The sequence below is a fragment of the Cyprinus carpio genome, chromosome B25, assembly GCF_018340385.1.
Source record: "Cyprinus carpio isolate SPL01 chromosome B25, ASM1834038v1, whole genome shotgun sequence".
NCBI lineage: Eukaryota > Metazoa > Chordata > Actinopteri > Cypriniformes > Cyprinidae > Cyprinus > Cyprinus carpio.
Genome location: NC_056621.1, coordinates 23,487,297 through 23,506,811, shown reverse-complemented (window position 1 = coordinate 23,506,811; position 19,515 = coordinate 23,487,297). Strand labels below are relative to the sequence as shown.

The window sequence follows — 19,515 nt, the reverse complement described above, 5'->3', positions numbered from 1 at the left end:
TATAAATGTAGGGACACATAAATTTATGTAGGGAAAACATTCCAGGCATAGATCAGTTAGAATAATTGATATGAAATTGCTGAGAGAGCTACTCTGGATTAAACTCAAGCAAAGTACTACCTTTCTATTTCACTATAGAGTTTTACCTTATGCAGCACAGAGAGGGTATAGTTTAGGATTACAAAAACACTTCATTAAAACTGTCACATCAATTAAACACTATCTCAACTAACCTACAATCAGTGGCTTCGCTAGGTTTTCTGGGCCTGCTGTACAGCACATTTCATTGGGTCAATATCCCTGGCCAGGACTCGTGGACTGTGGTCCCCTCAGTGGGGGTGGATTGGGAGGAGGGGGTGAGAGGACCCTGAGGGTCCCCACAATAGCTCAGGGCTCTGTGCTCAGACCCGCTCTTCCCTCACTAGTGACGCCCCTGACTTCAATATACACACAGTTAGAATTCATGCTTTTTAATAAACTGGTGCATAACACTAAATGTCCATGCATCTAACAGTGAGATAAAACACAAGAGTGGCTCATGGCTCAATGACCAAACAATTTCAAACGTCTGCCTTTGATGGGCCACACTCACAACATCTAATTATGATTCCACACACTATACAATGTGGCAACATGAACTTGTGCTCATATGGAATTTATTCTCTTGGCAAGGGTTAGTACACAGGAACATCAAAAAGTTTAGTATGCAAAGCATCATAGCAAGATGCCTTAAATTAATTAGACATACTACGGGAAGAGTTCTATTGGTATCTTGGTTTAGCTTTGTCAGACACAGGGTAGTGTTTAAAATAATCCTCAAACAAATACACAATTTAAAAAAAAACAATATATATATTTAGAATCTTGTGATCAAAGATCATACACTGGGAAGAAGTGTGTTCATCTGGATTTATCACTCGTTTGAAAGAAAGTATTTTTTTGTCTGAATTTCTGATTGGCATAGTGAGGTATGTGGAACGTGCGTGTTGATTGGTCAGTCTCACAGGAAGTGATGGAAAGTTGGGCCTATGAGTGTTTTGCAGCATTACGGGGCTAAGAAACAGTGGTTTGTAATGTGAGGGATAGATGCTGTCAGAGATGAATAAGAGGATAGTACATCCAGAGGTAGCGGTTTGGCTCAGCTCAGTTACAAAATCCTCCTCTTTATGACGATTTAACTCAGCCATTGAAATATTACTTGGCTTCGTAGTTAGTTTAGATGTGATTTTCCAAAGCTCAAAAACTGATTAAAAGTAGTTACAATAGCCTTGGCGATGTCTCTCTGAGGTAAAGACTGCAGCTCATTTAAAATAGATGTCGAAAAAAAAGACGTCATCAGTCAAAGAAATGAAGCGATTAGGTTTTTAAATCTACTTGGATTATAGAAACAGGTAAACAGTTCTCTCCAACAGGACACTATATCTGCCCCATAACAATAAAAATTTTTTTTTTCCCCCACAAAAAATTTCCCCTAAAAAAAAAAGTAAATATTTTATATTATATGCCTGAGTATACCTCTATATCTCACCAGTGGAAGGAAAAACTTTAGAGCAACCGTAGAATACAAATTTAATATATATAGTGTATGTGGGCAAAGGCATTGATCTACTTTAGATGGGTTGTGCGGTCTCAGCATACTGGACATATTAATAATCAAAATGGAGTCATTAATAATGGCAGTCCAGGTTTAGCACACACCACACCAAATCATATAAAAATGCTTTTGAAAGATGCACTTCTGTCATCTCAGAGGTTGATGATTTTTAACACTGAAGCCATCAGCCGTACGTTCACTGTATGTTTTGGTTGTACAACATAAAAAGACAATTTGTGCTTAATCGTGAACTAAACGTAAGGCATGCATTGCATATTTCAGTACATCTGGATGACGTAAAGGGCTCTTGTAAGACCTGAAATGGTAAATATAATGGCCTGAATGGTTTTTGTGCTATTGTGCCACTGATTCACCAACATACATACGAGAAACACCCTAGCATCCGTTTCCTTGACAGAAACCCCCCACTGCTGTCAGCTCCAGGGGAGGAGGCTCTCCAGATAAACGCGACTCGTGCTTTTCCTTCCATCTGTGTGCGCTCGCCTCTGTCCCTACTTTTGTATCCTAGCAACACTGTGTTAGCCTTTTGAGAAGCTAGCCGAGAGGTGCTACGGTGTTGTGCATGATAGTTGAGCGTGAGGCCAAAGGAACTGGAGGCAGACCAGCAGGTTTCCATCATATAAACAGCAGTGAGTGATGGCTCTGAAGGAGCTTTGTTATCTGTCTGTTCGCCCTCTGAACAATTCACATTTTTCACCCCTTTTCAAAATACGTACGTTTGGAAGTTTATGTATATATATATATTAATTCACATAAGAAATAATTTATGTAAATGCCTTAATAACATTACGTCAGCTGCATGTGTGAGCTTTTGGCCTCACATTCTTGTGTTACATGAGACAATATAATATTGTTAAACAGTTAGAAAAGAATAGAAACCATACAAATAAACTACAAAACCCATTTGTTCTATGTGCATGAATACAGGTTGTTTTCTCTCTCTTCTGGGGTGCCGGGGTCTGTGTGCTTGCATTAATCGTTTTTCCAAGGTTCTTCCTCAACGAGCGTGTACTCCGCGGTTGAGCCGTTTGTGGCTGCCATGGTTACCTGAAAGAGTTATCGACAGATTTGAGTGCATGTCCATGTGAACGTTAAACAGTAAATGTAAGATCTCTCTGGAGTTTTGGAGCAAAGAATTCTGAGCCTTTTAGCAAATGTACGGTCCTTTCAGCAAACAAATGCAACCAAAAAGATATTTTGAATGTAAATGTAATAATCAGACAGATGGCAGTTTTTACCTTTCAGTTCTGAAAGTGATCCCGATAGCGGAACAATATTATATGGCTCCTTTGTGTTGGTGCCATCGTTGTCATGATGTATCGACTGATAGTAATCTTTCTGGGTCAAAGCTTTGACTCGGTTTCAAGAGAGAAACCATCTCAACAGCCACTGATGAGCACAATTCATTGACAGGACACCTTCAGCTGAGCTTTTAAAAACTACAGGCTCTGGTTACAAGGCTAAAGATGTCAATATTTTAACAATTCAGAAAAGATCAATCACTGTCACACAAAGTGAGACGTCCTACTGAAGATAATGGTCAAGATCATGATTTTTCAGTAGTACTGTACAGCACACCATGTGTTTTGTATATTAAAGGGTTAGTTCACCCAAAAATGAAAATTCTGACATTAATTACTCACCGTCATATCATTTCAAACCCGTAGGACCTCTTTTTATCTTCGGAACACAAATTAACATATTTTTGATGAAACCCAGAGCTTTCTGACCCTCCATAAACAGCAAGGGTCCTACCACGATCAAGGCACAGAAATGTATTAAGGGAATTGTTCAAATGATCCATCAGTGGTTCTACTGTAATTTTACTAATTTACGAGAATACTTTTTTGTGCGCAAAACCCGCCCAAAAATAACAACTTTATTCCACAATTCTTCTCCTTTGTGTCACCATAGCACCATTTTGGAGAGTATCATGATGCATGCTCAGGCTTTTTCTGCACGTAAACAATGCCTGCGCGTGGTGCTGCTGATGCTGAACATGCACGCTTATGTGTTGTTTACGTTCAGAGCAAAGCATGCACATGCATCGTGATACTCTCCAAAATGGTGCTACGGTGATGTGGAGAAGAAGAATCGTTGAATAAAGTCTTTTTTTTTTTTCTTTGCACACAAAAAGTATTCTCGTAGCTTTGTAACATTACGGTTGAACCACTGATGGACCTTTTGAACAATGGCCTTACTACATTTCTGTGCCTTGATTGTGGTAGGACTCTTGTGTTTTTGGGTAAACTCCCACTTTAACACTGTGTTGTTTGCTTTTGTGATCCAAAGGAGAGTTTGGTGTGTTGTTGTTTAAAATTTACACTAATTATATTCACAATCTAACTGCCAGTGCTGATGTCATAATGAATGCTTGTGATCAGTGTCTACTTCAGCTAAAGATGCCAGCCGGGTCTCCTCTGACACTTCTGCTTAGAAAACACTGCATAGTGATGAATACTTCTGTTTCTGTCACTGAGAATTCTGTGCTCCAAAATACATACTGTACACCTTGACACTAAAGCCATTGGACCATTCACCTGTCATTAAAAAATAAATATAAATAACAAGGTACAACAATAGTACAAGCATTTATGAGTGGTTACATTGCAAGGCTTCTACAATGGATTGCATTTGTTAAGTTAATGTTTGCTTCCACAACAGACAGCAGGAAATAGGAGCAGACTTTCTAAAACAAACAAACAAACAAACAACAAACAAACATGAAGATGAAGATGTGACTACTCAAGAGGACTGGTCTAATCTTTCATTCTTAATTCCCCCTAAAAGTTTGTTTAGTCTCAGAGAATGCTTAATTGCTGATGTTCTTAAAATTGATTATCACCAAATCTGTGTGAACTTTAGGCTTAATTTAATAAGCCCTTAAACTCAGTCACTCAATAAAGCCTCTGTATCATAAATGCATCAGAACTGAATAAAGCCAGTTTTCCACCATCAGGCTGAACCATGCAACAAGATACTTGTTAGTTGCCACTGTTATGTTTTTTTTTAAAGATTAGGATGCATGTTATCTTGGTCATGCAAGAGTTTGTGATGGCATGATACTGCGAATAAACCCTGGAGTGTTTGTGTTGTATGGGATGCTCACATCATGCAGAAAGGGAAAGGTTCCTATTCTATCTATGAAGGACACAATAGACAGCAAGCAGTTTCAACCCAGATCCGGCCCACATGTGGTCCGCATGGATTTCACGTGGGCCGGATCTGGGCCAACACTATGTTGCTGTCTGGGTATGAGTACTATACTGATATAAGAGTTTTAATTTGCTAGCTAGCTGATGAAAATGCCTTGTATTATAATAGTGTACTGCACTAAACACATTATCACGTCACTGCAGGTTTAGCGCAGCACGGTTTGCTAACAGTTTGCATTCGTATCATGCTCCACCGCTCCACACTACTATAGAATGAATGTTCCCTCTAAGCTGCGCGCACACACAAGAAAATGAGTTGGGAAAGCCGTTAGATTGAATTCTAGTAAAAGCGAAAGACTCGCAATGCTCGGGCAAACCGCTATAGAGTTGATGTCGCTATAGAGTTAGAACTGGTGAATTTGGTTCACAGGTTTCATAGAAAGAGAATGATGTGCGCCAAATGAGTCGCTGTAGAAAACAAATACTTCAATGGTTGCGGTGCGCTCAACACGAGAGGCAGGGCAAATGCAATGACGTCTCATCATGTAATAAAGAAGAGTGGCTTGATTAAGTGTTGGAAATAGCAGACAAAACGCAAACAAAATTAACAAAAATCCAACAAAATTAACACAACTCACAAACATGCAAACTACTCAAAAGACACCATTATAAAGCTAAAAAAGAAATAAAATAATTCACATGTTCATGTTTTTTTTTTTTTTATTATTTACTATATTATAAACCAAATAAATAATTTACCTTGTTTTTAATGGAGTCTCTTGTTCATCTAGGATGTATTTATTTAAAAAATACAGAAAAAATAATAGTGATATTGTGAAATATTATTGTAATTTAATATTGGTTTCCTATTTCAATACCTATACTTTAAAATATAATTTGTTCCCGTGAAGCAAAGCTGTATTTTCAGCATCATTACTCCTGTCTTCAGTGACACATGGTCCTTCCGAAATCATTCTAATATGATGATTTATTATCAGTGTTGAAACAGTTGTGCTGCTTAAGATTTTATATACTTTTTCAAGATTATAACATGAAAATCATTTATTCAAAAAATAAAAAGTTTAAAATGAACAGCATTTATTCAAAACAGAAATCTTTTCTAACAATATAAGTCTTTACTATCAATTTTGTCCATTTAACTCATCCTTGCTGAATAAAGTTTCTTTAACATTCTTTGATGTTTGTTTCTTTATAAAAGAAAGAAAAAAAATTCTAATCCTAAACTTAGTGTATATTGTAACACAAAATCTCTATTTTGAATAAACACTTCTTTATAACTTCTTTATTTGTCAGAAATTTCAAAGGTCCCAAAAAATAATAAGCAGCACAACTGTAGCTGCTAGTTTCTGAGTAATGATGCTGAAAATACAGCTCCGAAGGATCATATGATGCTGAAGACTGCAGTAATGATGCTGAAAATTCATCTTTGCTTCACAGGAATTAATTATATTTTTAAAGTATATTAAAATAGAAAATGTTTATTTTAAATTGCAATAATAATTCACAATATAATTGTTTGAAATAATATTGTATTTTTTATCAAATGGATAAGCTACAGCCTTGGTGAGCATAAGAAAGATCTTTAAAAAAGCTTTACTGATCCTAAACTTTTGAAAGGCAGTGAATTATAATGTAAAACATGTTTTCTCAGGTAACCTAAAATGTACATCATATAGTTACATCAAGGGTCAAATCAAATATAGCACATTAAAGTTAAAAGTTACAGACTTTTTTGTGTGTGCGCTGTACAGGGTTTAAAGGTGTTTTTGCTCAGGTGACTGAAATGGCCAGAAGAACAATTAGAGGGAACATTGGGTATAGCCTGTCGTTGATTATCTCAACTGAATTTAGTTAAACTCTACATAACATTTAAATAACTGATGTAGGAACAAAGCTACTAACTGCAGAGTTCATAGTGAAAATGATAATGAATTATTTGATTTGATATAGATTTCGATGCACTGATGTTACAAAAACCCCATACAACATTATGTTGCAATATGCTCAAAATATGCTCCAAGAAAAGAAGCCAAGAAATATGAGTACATATGCTATTATACTGTAGCTACCATATATGTACATACACACATACAAGTTTGTGCATATACATATATGCAAACATGCAAAAGATATCAGAAAAGAGACATGTAGAGCATGCAGGGTTGTGTTATGTAGATGTCTCTACGTCCATAAGCGTGACTTGTACCTTGAAATCATCTAATAAAACTGAATTTTGAGCAGCATAGACGCACTGGTTGGAGTTGTTTTCATGATGGTTTTTGAGGTCATCATAGTAGGACTGGGTCTTGGTCATCATCTCCATGTCATCAGACTTCCCATGTTGGGCGTCCAGAGCATCCAGCTCTGCCTTGGACAGATGGTAGACGATGCCAGCCCCATATGAGTCTCCAACCACATTAACTGAGGTACGGAAACGATCCCTGAGGAGAAAAAAAGATGAAAGGCTGTGTTCAGCAGTCCCATACATGTCCTGAACAAGAGTAGGATCATCTTAAATATGACAGTATTCAGGGAATGCTTTCATTTAACATATACAAGTCCCAATCCGGATCAAATAGGTCTAGAATCAGAATACTCACAGAAGCCAGTCAACAGCCACCAGCAGACTGATATCTTGAGTAGGAAGTCCCACGGCTGTCAGAATGAGTAACATGGTGACCAGTCCAGCACTGGGGATACTCGCTGCCCCAACACTGGCAAGTGTTGCTGTAAGACTAAATGATGGGAATGCAAGCACTTTAGTTTCATTCATCTTTACACATAAAGCATTTAGTAGAAAATCTTATCCAGAACAACTTAAAGTGAAAAGAACAGCCTACTGCTTGCCTATAAAAAGTGACTGAACACCTAGGCCTCATTTCTCCAGTACAGTATAAGAGTCTTGCCTTTTTGAAATACAAGATATTTGGTATATCCATTTTGGAAGAACAGCATTCAGAATATAAATTATGTCATTATGGAAATGATTACTTGATTATGATCATCTACGGAAGTTTTTTTTTTTTTTTTTTTTGTTAAATATAAGCAAACAGCAAAAAGCACAGATCATTATGGCCCTGTCAGCACCATATCTAGTATCTAAGTAAAATGCTCTGGTCACGAATATAACCATGGTTACCTAAATTAGGGGATGAGACGCTGTGGTAGTAACTCACATTTAAAGAACTCCACCCAGGAGTGAATACATCTAAAGCCGTACAGAATCACAACACTTAACTGACAGATGCTGCTTTAAGCTCCTTTCCACAGCCCAGAGCCTGGGTTATCCCAAGACAGGGCAACTCTTGTAACTTATAACACACTGGATCACTGAAACTAGCCCAAGAGACATGTTTAATTTAGAGATAGGCAGACCATTGACAAGTCCAACCTCCACTTCTCCAGGAGAAGGTACCAGATTGTCCCTTAACCTTCAAGAGAAGTGGGATTTCCCACAGAATCCATGTTGTGCTGTTTGCACCAAGAAGAAAGTAGTCTCTTGCATTTAAAATGTTCTCCGAAATCTCAGACGAAAGACCACATTTAATCAAAGCACTTAGCACCAGAGTTTCCCATCTCCAGACAGGAGCAACACAGAACCCGAGAAAGCAGATCTGCTCTGATCCGAATCTCCCGAAGAGGCTCCTGCTGGAGAGACATAAGTCCCAAGACCAATATACGGATCAGCCACAAATGAAACCGCCAACAGAAGATGCACTGCACACTCTAATCAACACAGGAAACAATCAGCAGGAAAACATACAGACTGTTGTGCAAGAGCATCTATCCACAAAGCTGATGATGGAGACAAACCAAAGGGGGCAACAGGAAGCAAACACATCCACTTCTGCCCTGTCAAACATTTTACCAAATCAGATTCACAGTCTGAGGGTGCAAACTCCATTCTTCATGCCTCAATCTGTGTCTCAGACTTGTCTTTCATCACAGAGACATGGGAGGAAGGAAGCCCTTGCAAAAGTAAGTGCCAGAAAAAAAACCTGTCGCTTTTGTAAATACAACGAGGAGTCTGCAGTCATGTTCGCCTCAGTTTACAAGTGTATTCCCCCTTTTTGCCAATTGACATATCGGTAAGCCCCTCCCCTTGAACGCAGATGAGCCAATGGCAGTGAAGTATCATTTGCATGGGGAGCGGAACTCAGACCTCTTTAGGTTTCAGTGCCATAGAAGATCCGAAGCTCGCATCAGTTTAATGGTGTTTATTCTACAAAAATGGAAAAACGATGTGCCTAGGGTACTTACACTAATTCCAGTTATCCTGAGAGGACAGGCAGTGTAATTTATTTTATTACATTTCCTAAATCCAACCAAAACAAAGCAAAATGTCCCTAAGCAATTAACCCCAGTCGCAATGAAGACGAAAAAGTTCATTTTCTGGTTGTCATACTCTCATTAAGTTACACTTTTCATCTACTCAGGCATAACGTTAATGTCATCTTGTGCTTCAGCAAGGTATCTCTGGCTAAAACTAGCTAATGTTAGCATTAAAGTTAGTGAGTCCATGCTAACGTACAAACCTAAATAGCGAACTGTTCTCAAGAACAGTGAAAGTCAAAAGCACATAAACCAAGGTCTATATGAGAGTGCCTCTCCATATTAATCTGGTTAAATGTAAATTAATTTAATCTGACTCTGCGGTATATAAATGTTGATCCAGGATGTTGTCATTGTGATGGTGATGACCATAACATAATTCTCCCATTTGCATTGTGATTTGTATTTTTACATATTTATTTTAATATGTTTTATATATCCCTGCATGGCATATTTAAGTCCCACTTGAAGGCCCATCTGTGTCCCAAATTTATCAGAAACCCCTCGGAAGAAGGTTTTCACTGACAGCTGTCACTGTAAGACAGTAAGCTATTTGTTTGTCTGAGTGAGCAACAGTTACTAGGGGGCAAGGCTTAAAAATAGCACAACTACATTCTTAACTACAATAAATTCAACCGCATTAACAATTGCATGGTAGCCCTAGAAGAATGGGTTAAGCCGGGCTCACACTACAGGATTTTTGTTGCAGTCACTGAAGCTCGTTAAGTATGAGCAGGTCAGCAACATGACAGGTCCAAACCTGTCACACTACGATATTTCCAAACCTGTTTGATATTATCGCCATGTAATCTCGTAATGTGTGCGACACAATGGCTAGGTGGAACTAATCCAGCCAATCGCAGTGCAGATGGTATAAACACCCTTATCATTCATCTTTATGAACAGAAACCAAAAGCCAAAAATTCATCAAATCAGCTAACTAGAAATAAATGTAACAAATGCATATGTATTTTTTTTTGTATATAATACCATGTTTCATTGTACTGTTTAATTGCCTCCAACTCTTTCTGCAGTACTGACAGTCCACGTCTTCCAAGCCATTGTTTCTGCCATATTCTCTTATGTCATGGTTTCTTCTCTCTTTCGGATAAAATAACTGCACAGAGTAAATGAAGGGTCAGCTGACTGTCCATGCTTGAAGATATGGCCTATAATCGCTGTAAATTTGTATTTTGGCAGATGGTCACTGTATGTTTTGTACTGTGTGCACCTCATTAGAGTTGTGTTGTGTAGTATGAGCGCAGGTATGACAAGATGACGACAGATCAAATCTTGTTGAGTAGTGTGAGCAACACATTGATTCGGCTAGTCTTTCAATCCTGTAGTGTGAGCCCGGCTTTAACAGACTATCATCATCTCCAGGCAATTTATGTGCCATGTGATATGATCGCCCCTCCAGACTCCACAGGCCAGGCACCCTTTGCAAACCTGTCCCGTCTGTCATCTTCATTTTGCGGTGACTTTTTCTACCTCTTTAAGCCAAAAACTGGGCGATGCTCGAACAATATAAGTCGAACAGTCAAACAGCATATGCATATATCTCTAAGTCTGCAGTGTGTATGCCAATAGGGACGGACGCCCATTAAACCAGCTTCACATGGATCATATCTGGGCCAACACTATGTTGCTGTCTGGGTAAGATTCACCTGTATAACTGCTGCCATAAGACCCAACAGTGCATGACACTGACCTACAACTCCTTAGTTAACATTTCTCAATTGCACACCTTGAGTGTGAAGTCCAGTAGATGCAAGTGCAGGATCGTCATCATAATGCAGAATGTAAATTAAGGGATTGTTTCTGGGAAGGAGGTATTTCCACTCACTTTGGCTCTTTTCTCCAACAAAGAATGAGTACTGCCTTAAAACAGGAACTTACAAAGCAGAATCAGTCATGGAGCGACGGTCTGGGAAGAGTGAGAGAGTGACTCTTCATAGCCTTGAGCTCAGCATCAGATCCCCAAAACTCTAGCTAACGCAGTGCCTCCATAATCACAAAACTAGAGTGATAGAGGACAGCCGATTGCCCTTCTTTCCTTAAGAAAGAAAGAGCCTCAGTGAAGCACTTTCATTTTTAAATAATATCCCAGATAGCAAGGTGACACTGATGCAATGGTGAGTTCTCATCAATAATATCATCTTGGTTGAGATTGATATAAAAATTTTGATGTAAAAAGTCTTGTTTGATTAATAATGTGGTGTATTTCACACAACTTCTGGTAAAATCTACTTTATTATTTGACAAGTGACATGAACATAATCAAGAACGTCACACTTTTATACACAGCACACGTCTTGCTCAATGCTTGCAGGACACCTTTCGTTCTTTCCTTTAGTAGAAGTAACAGCAGACGAGGATGGACAATTAAAGAAATGAGAAGCACCCTCCTAAAAACGGTGACACTAATTATACATCGAGTTGCAGTTGACGGTATGATCACCTGACCTGGGATTTGATGCTATCCTGTGCCTCATGTCCTTGACTTTCCATTCATCAAGATCCTCTGACTCGAAAATGGTTCTTTCTCATCACCTACCTTCAGCCAAACTACTGGAGCCCCAAGAGCATCAGGACTCTCTTTCAAACAGGCGAGACATGCAAGTATCAAACTTAGTCTTATTAATTGATACATTAAGTGTCATTTGCACCTTTTACAAATGTGTGTTTGAACTAAGAAACTGAAGTTTCCTTCAGGCCGTAGATCTGCTGAATATCAAATTGTACCATAGCTTCATGTTTTTATCTCTCTTCTCTTTACTGCTTAAGCTTTAACCCCTTTTCCTATGCCAGCTGTATGTGTGTGTGTGTGTGTGTTAGACTAGTGTAAGTGTTTATGTAGTTAATAAAGTCGTATGTGTATCACACTTGAGGTTGTTCATTGGAGTCCCTAATCATGCAGATTTTTGCTACATGCTCTGAGTAGTATTGTACAGTAAGAAAGTTGTTTTCCTTAAACAGGAAAGTAACGTTCTTAGAATCAACAGACAGTTGACACTGAGATGTCAAGTAAATACTTACAGCGGGTCTAAACATTTATAATCAATCATAACTAGTTATGATTGATTAGTCATGTTCCCCATTTGAGCTGATTTGCTACACCAGGTAATAATTCATTTTCCTCAATTTAATGCAACTGGCCTCCATTTATTTTATTCAGTTCCCACTTAAACATAATCGCAAAAAATAATCGCCTTTTGTGTTTGTGATAAAGTGACAGACAAGGCTATTTTTTTAAGAAGATTAAGTCTACATAAGTTGAATCTGCAGCTTGTTATTTTATTTATGGACTAATGTTCACATCCCATACTTGTTTCCAGTGAGTAATGGCCATAACTCCGAGATTTCCACCTTCATGCAGAGTTTAGAGTTCACATGTCCAACACACCTGCCTGGAAGTTTTCAGTGATCTTAAAAACCTTAATTAGCTGCTTCAGGTGTTTAATTAGGGCTGGAGACGAACTCAGCTGAAAAACCTGGACACCCATGTCATTGCGCTTCTCTTCACAAAGGTTCATTGATGAAAACATATTAATAGTGAAGTGTTAAATAGATTAAATGAATAGATTCTAAAGATACTAAAATTATAGTTTAAAAGTAAATCATATTGTGTTCAACATATTAACATTTCTGAATGTGACTGTATGCGTGGCCACTGAATTTACTTGCTTTCACATGACTGCATGCTTTCTTTTTCAGATTTCAAAGAACATAAAAGAAAAGAGGCAGCAGTCTGATGTAAGCTAGCTTTTTTAAACTTAAACCGCTGGATCACTTGTAGTCCGACAACAGACTCCTGAAACTAATTCTTTTAAAGGTTGTAGTGCTTTTGTCTTTTTTTGTCCCATTTTTATTTTAAAAATATCTAAAATTCAATATTAATATTGACCTCACTAAATAAATAAATAACAAAATAAATAAATAATATGGTAAATTCAATATTAATATTGTTAAATTCAATATTATTACATTTCAATATTGATACAACAACAGTGATTTAGAATCAACCTCACTGTGTAAGACTGATTCAATTAAATTGCTTTCTTTTGGAAAATAAAACATTGTTTCATCATTATCTGAGGTGTTAAGTTAAAACGTCAGTTCAAAACATTCAAAGCAAATAAAGCATGGGCAGATAAAACTCTGAAATGAGTTGTGATGGCACGAGCATGTCCTTTTGAGGCATCAGTGAGCTTCAGACCCTATGAAAGGAAACTTTAGGCATCCCACATAAACTTCTGATGATACAATTCCAACTGAAATAAACATGCAAATAGGTTATACACCTAGAAGGTGTATATATTAGAAGGTGTGTATATACAAAGAAGCAATAATTGGTGCTATGCCACTGCTGCGGATGGGAAACAATATAGTTGGTTACAATTACAAAAACCCAGGAAAGTATGCTTATGATTTATGCTCAACCACATATCTGTAACATTTAGTGCACAGTACATTAATTAATTAGGTGGATGTTAGTTCATATTATATAGAGTATTTTTGAAAAGTAGCCTCTTCTGTCTTACCTGACAGTGATGATTTGACCAGGATCTAAAGCAATTCCGTTCATCTGGGCAATAAAAATGGCAGCCACAGCCTCATAGAGGGCTGTTCCATCCATGTTAATTGTTGCTCCAACAGGAAGCACAAAACGTGTAACTCTCTTGTCAATACCAAGGTTTTCCTCAAGACACCGGAACGTTACTGGCAGAGTGCCAGCGCTAGAAGAAGAAGAAGAGGAAAACAATTCTTACTCAGATAATAAATTATGCTTGCGGTTATGTTGCAATAATTGGCAATTTGTGACTTTTTGGAGCTAGCCTGAGAGCCAATAGTTTTGTAATTTTTTTGTAAATATACTGATTCATAATAGTAATTTATAAACTTTAAAGAGGGTCATGAACTGAGAAGTCAAAATTCCCTTGATCTTTTGACATATAAGAGCTCAGTGTAATATAAAAACATCCTGTAAGTTTCAGAACTCAGAACTTTCTCTTTAATCTAAAACAGCTTATATTGAATGCAGTCTGCCTAAACGACAGCTTGTGGGATGTTCTGCTCTATGATGTAATAGTGTGCTGCATCTGCAAAAGAAGATCAATACCTGCTTTTATATCACTGCCTGTACAGCCCTGCCCACCAATTCACGCATTTAGTGTTTCCGAGGCGAATGCAGGTCTACACAGAAACCAAACGATAAAGATGCTCTGAAGTTGTGGAAAAACAGTCTATGCATTGCCTTCCTTCTGATCCCAGTGTTAGGAAAGAGTGGATGAACTTTATTTTAAATGAAGATCCAGACCGCCTCAGTAAGAACTTGGTCCTTTGTTCACTTCAAACAATTTGATGCAGGATCTTCAGAAAGATTGAGGGTGTATTCACACCTGTCTTGTTTGGTTGGATTGAAACAAACTCTGCTTCGTTTCCCCCCTTGGTGCGGATCTTTTTGGCAGGTGTGAAAACAGCCATCGCACTCTGGTGCACACCAAACAACTGAACCAGCTGAAGAGGTTCCAAATGTACTCTGGTACGGTCCGTTTAAGGTGTGAATATGATCCGACCTCGATCCGACCCAATTGCAGAAAGCACTGTGCATTCTGAGTTAACAGCCTCCCGTAGTTGGAGCTGCCCTACAGGAAAGTGTTGTGTTCGCTACATTTGCTAGCCATTGAGAAAATGAGTCGTGGTTCAACCTGGAGCTCCAAAGAGACACGCTGCTGATTGACATTTGGGCAGATTCCTGTATATCACAGCCACTGGAGAAGACACATAAAAATCGCGTTGAGCGGGAGGGTGTGGGTGGTTGCTTATGGATGATCGCGCAGTGAGCTGACACTTGCGAAAGGCTGCAATCGCTTTCCTATGTGCGCTGTTTTTTTAAGTTACACTTTCTTCATACCTAATCCTTCTTCTGCGCAGTGCCACTGTCATGATGCCATGGTAGGCACACATAAGATCATGCTTTCTCCACCGGAACCGTCTTGCAGCACTTCTTCGTCTTCACAAAATCCTTGTTACAACATCGTATAGATGACTTTGTCTCATTTGATGTTCATAAGTGTCTTCATATTTATAGCTATTGTTTGTAGCTGATAACAGAGAATCAGTAAAATAATAACAATTGCATTATGAAAAATCTCCATGATTAGTCGGTTTTCAAACTTCCTGCTTTTCCCTGCTTGAGAATTTCTGTCCAATCAATGGATGACCTTAGCACATGTGTGGTTTTGTTTACAATTTCTGGTTCACTTGCAAAAAGGGCAGTGTGAAAGAGAATCGCACCAAAAAAAAAAAAAAAAATTTCAATCTGGTCCGGACCAAAGCAAGTAAACTAGTGGACTTTTCTGTGTGAATACACCCTGAATCTAAAATGCTGTGTGATGATCCTGTGTGACTATACTTGATCCAACAGTAATGTTGCAACACAAGTGTGAGTAACAGTTTTCATTACGTGCTCACTATTGCCTCATCTGTTAAACAGATCGTTTGATATGTACTATGTATTTATTTATTAATTTATTTATGTATTTACTTATCAAAATCTTGATAACATTATAAGTGGACCTCAGAGAACAGTACTAAATAATAATAATAATAATAATAATAATAATAATAAAAATAAAATAAAATAAAACAGCGGGGAACCATCAGGGCTCTCTAGGCCCTCAGAGAAGGCCTAACTTATAGTAAAATCAATATTTACAATTTTTAAATAGTATTTTAAATTAAAAAAATAATTATTAAAAATTTTATTCAAGCAATTCATAATTAGACAAACATCATCTAAATAAAACAAATATAATTTCTTGGAGAAAAAACCCCAAAACAAAACAACTTATCCAAATCTTCCTATTCAGTGAATGGGCTAATGAACGCCAACCTTTTTTCTTCATATCTGAATGTTTCCACCTAGCGTCTCTGTGATTGGTGGTCCAGCTGTGAAATTATGGAGGGCCAAGCAATAGTAAATCAATGGGAGAATAATTTCGAATGACAGAAAAATTTGCCAATCATATCTTTTCTCTAATGGAGGAGCCTTGTTATCAGTTCCGCCCGCTGTGGGATATCTATCAGAAAAAAAAGATATATGCTGATAAAACTAACTAGCTATTATTTATGTCACGATGGAAGCCGCAAATAACAAAAGTAAGGACATTTACTGGGCTGCTGTGCCAATGATATTTATTATAAAGACTGCTTGTTTGTCTGTGCTGTCATGATGTATTGTCTTAAACACATTATATTTGTTGGTTTTGTGTGGTAGGAGGAATTGAGTGTCTGTATATTTTGTGTGAAGATGCATTTGTAATGAGGATTTGCATTTGACTTCAATTTAACTTTTATTTTGGTAATATCAGTCACTCTCACTGTACAGTCGTGGCCAAAAGTTTTGAGAATTACATAAATATTAGTTTTCAAAAAGTTTGCTGCTAAACTGCTTTTAGATCTTTGTTTCAGTCGTTTCTGTGATGTACTGAAATATCATTACAAGCACTTCATACGTTTCAAAGGCTTTTATCGACAATTACATGACATTTATGCAAAGAGTCAGTATTTGCAGTGTTGGCCCTTCTTTTTCAGGACCTCTGCAATTCGACTGGGCATGCTCTCAATCAACTTCTGGGCCAAATCCTGACTGATAGCAACCCGTTTGTCAGAATTAGTGGGTTTTTGTTTGTCCACCCGCCTCTTGAGGATTGACCACAAGTTCTCAATGGGATTAAGATCTGGGGAGTTTCCAGGCCATGGACCCAAAATTTCAAAATTCTGGTCCCGAGCCACTTAGTTATCACTTTTGCCTTATGGCACGGTGCTCCATCGTGCTGAAAAAAGCATTGTTCTTCATCAAACTGTTGTTGGGTTGTTGGAAGAAGTTGCTGTTGGAGGGTGTTTTGGTACCATTCTTTATTCATGGCTGTGTTTTTGGGCAGAATTGTGAGTGAGCCCACTCCCTTGGATGAGAAGCAACCCCACACATGAATGGTGTCAGGATTCTTTACTGTTGGCATGACACAGGACTGATGGTAGCGCTCACCTTTTCTTCTCCGGACAAGCCTTTTTCCAGATGCCCCAAACAATCGGAAAGGGGCCTCATCGGAGAATATGACTTTGCCCCAGTCCTCAGCAGTCCATTCACTATACTTTCTGCAGAAGATCAATCTGTCCCTGATGTTTTTTTTTGGAGAGAAGTTGCTTCTTTGCTGCCCTTCTTGACACCAGGCCATCTTCCAAAAGTCTTGGCCTCACTGTGCGTGCAGATGCGCTCACACCTGCCTGCTGCCATTCCTGAGCAAGCTCTGCACTGGTGGCACTCCGATCCCGCAGCTGAATCCTCTTTAGGAGACGATCCTGGCGCTTGCTGGACTTTCTTGGACGCCCTGAAGCCTTCTTTACAAGAATTGAACCTCTTTCCTTGAAGTTCTTGAAGAACCTATAAATTGTTGATTTAGGTGCAATCTTAGTAGCCACAATATCCTTGCCTGTGAAGCCATTTTTATGCAACTCAATGATGGCTGCACGCGTTTCTTTGCAGGTCACCATGGTTAACAATGGAAGAACAATGATTTCAAGCATCACCCTCCTTTTAACATGTCAAGTCTGCCATTCTAACCCAATCAGCCTGACATAATGATCTCCAGCCTTGTGCGCGTCAACATTCTCACCTGAGTTAACAAGATGATTACTGAAATGATCTCAGCAGGTCCTTTCATGACAGCAATGAAATGCAGTGGAAAGGTTTTTTTTTTTTGGGATTAAGTTAATTTTCATGGCAAAGAAGGACTATGCAATTCATCTGATCACTCTTCATAACATTCTGGAGTATATGCAAATTGCTATTATAAAAACTTAAGCAGCAACTTTTCCAATTTCCAATATTTATGTAATTCTCAAAACTTTTGGCCACGACTGTACTGTTTTGTTGCTGTCGTACACCGGACAAGAAGCGCAGTGCAACACATATTGCACACCCTCAGTTCAAGACGGCAGTCCAAAACATTTAATCTAATCCCAAAACAGTCAAAACTTAACTTCAAGAATGAGCAAGTGGTGTCAATGAGTTTAAAGTTCTGGGATCCAAAAAAAAAAAACGCAAATGGGATGAGAAATTGTGATCTGTAGCTCACTAAATAAATCACGAAATGTATTAGAGTCACAGAAAGACAAATGCTTTACTGAAAAAAAATGCATGATACACAATTGTCAAGCCTAGGATGAAGTCATTATGTACATTAACAATGATTTGGGACAAATATAATGTATTTTAATGGAAAATTATGTGGGTGGTGTTGAGGCGCTCTGTAGCGTGGCAGGATTATGAACAGCACCCAGAGTCGCAGCTGGGATCTGCGGACAGTCCCCGGTGGTGCCGCCGGTGTGCGTGCACTCATAGAAAACAACATTTGTGAATTTTAAAGACATGGTGTGGCATATTGGAGCACTGTACTTGTCCTCCGGTGTGCGACTGCCTTGTTTCAGAGGTGGAATAGCCTCTTTTTTCAGAGGTGGAATTGTCAAAGATGACTTTTAGAAGAGAATACTGTAAGCTAGGCTGGTAGTTTGTTCTTTCCCCCGACAAGGGTAGGGGGAGAGGGCTTAGGTTCTAGAGTCACGATTCGCTACTGAAAAAAACAAAGGCAGTTCATGACCCCTTTAACATTTGTGTGCTCATAAACCATGTATTCAAGCATGCACACAAACACATACGAATATAAGTAGGGAGCAGATGCAGCACATATTCAGGTTTTACCAGTATAATTGTTTTTCTGAAGAAAAAAAAATACATTATGTCTCGGTTATGTATGTAACCATCGTTCCTTGAAGGAGGGAACGGAGACGTCACGTCAGAAGACAGACGAATTGGGATCTCGCTTAGAGAGACCAATCTACTTTAAGTGTAAACTAAACGAGCCAATGCACATTGGCATGCGATTATTGCATCCAGCTGAGGATACCAAGCAGTGAGTATAAGTAGGGAGCAGATGCAGCACATATTCAGGTTTTCGCTGAGGAGCCGAGGCAGTGACCTGGCTGATCAGCGGTGGTACAGAAGCTGTGGCGACGGGACATGACGTCTCTGTTCCCTCCTTCATGGAACGAGGGTTATACACATAACCAAGAAATTCCTTTCAGTCGGTCACTCTCTACGTCACGTCAGATGACCAATGAATTGGGATCCCTAACAAAGGGCCACAGATACGGCCCCTTCCAGTGTCCTGTGGAAGCCTCTTGCACCCTTTCTTTTTGGTGCAGGCCAGGGCTTACCACAAGAAGACCAGTTACTCCTGCTATGGCACTACCCACTTAGTAAGACTAGATAACACTGGGAAAACATGCCTGTTCCACTTGGAACCAGAAAGTTGCAGAAGCCCATCC

General features: G+C 38.6%; 1 protein-coding gene across 2 annotated transcripts in view; it reads right to left on the bottom strand.

Annotated features, from left to right (window-relative positions):
- Positions 1 to 1,509: 1,509 nt before the first annotated feature.
- Positions 1,510 to 19,515, bottom strand: part of LOC109080625 (excitatory amino acid transporter 2-like) — a 50,792-nt gene continuing 32,786 nt past the window's right edge. The window contains exons 8-11 of one of the 2 annotated variants that reach the window (XM_042753648.1): positions 13,668 to 13,862; positions 7,392 to 7,526; positions 6,998 to 7,232; positions 1,510 to 2,662 (exon numbers count right to left, since the gene is read on the bottom strand). In XM_042753648.1, the coding sequence (XP_042609582.1) occupies positions 2,588 to 2,662; positions 6,998 to 7,232; positions 7,392 to 7,526; positions 13,668 to 13,862 (640 nt within the window). In that variant the 3' untranslated portion in view covers positions 1,510 to 2,587. The remainder of the gene's footprint in view (positions 2,663 to 6,997; positions 7,233 to 7,391; positions 7,527 to 13,667; positions 13,863 to 19,515) is intronic. The other variant, XM_042753649.1, reaches the window with a different exon arrangement.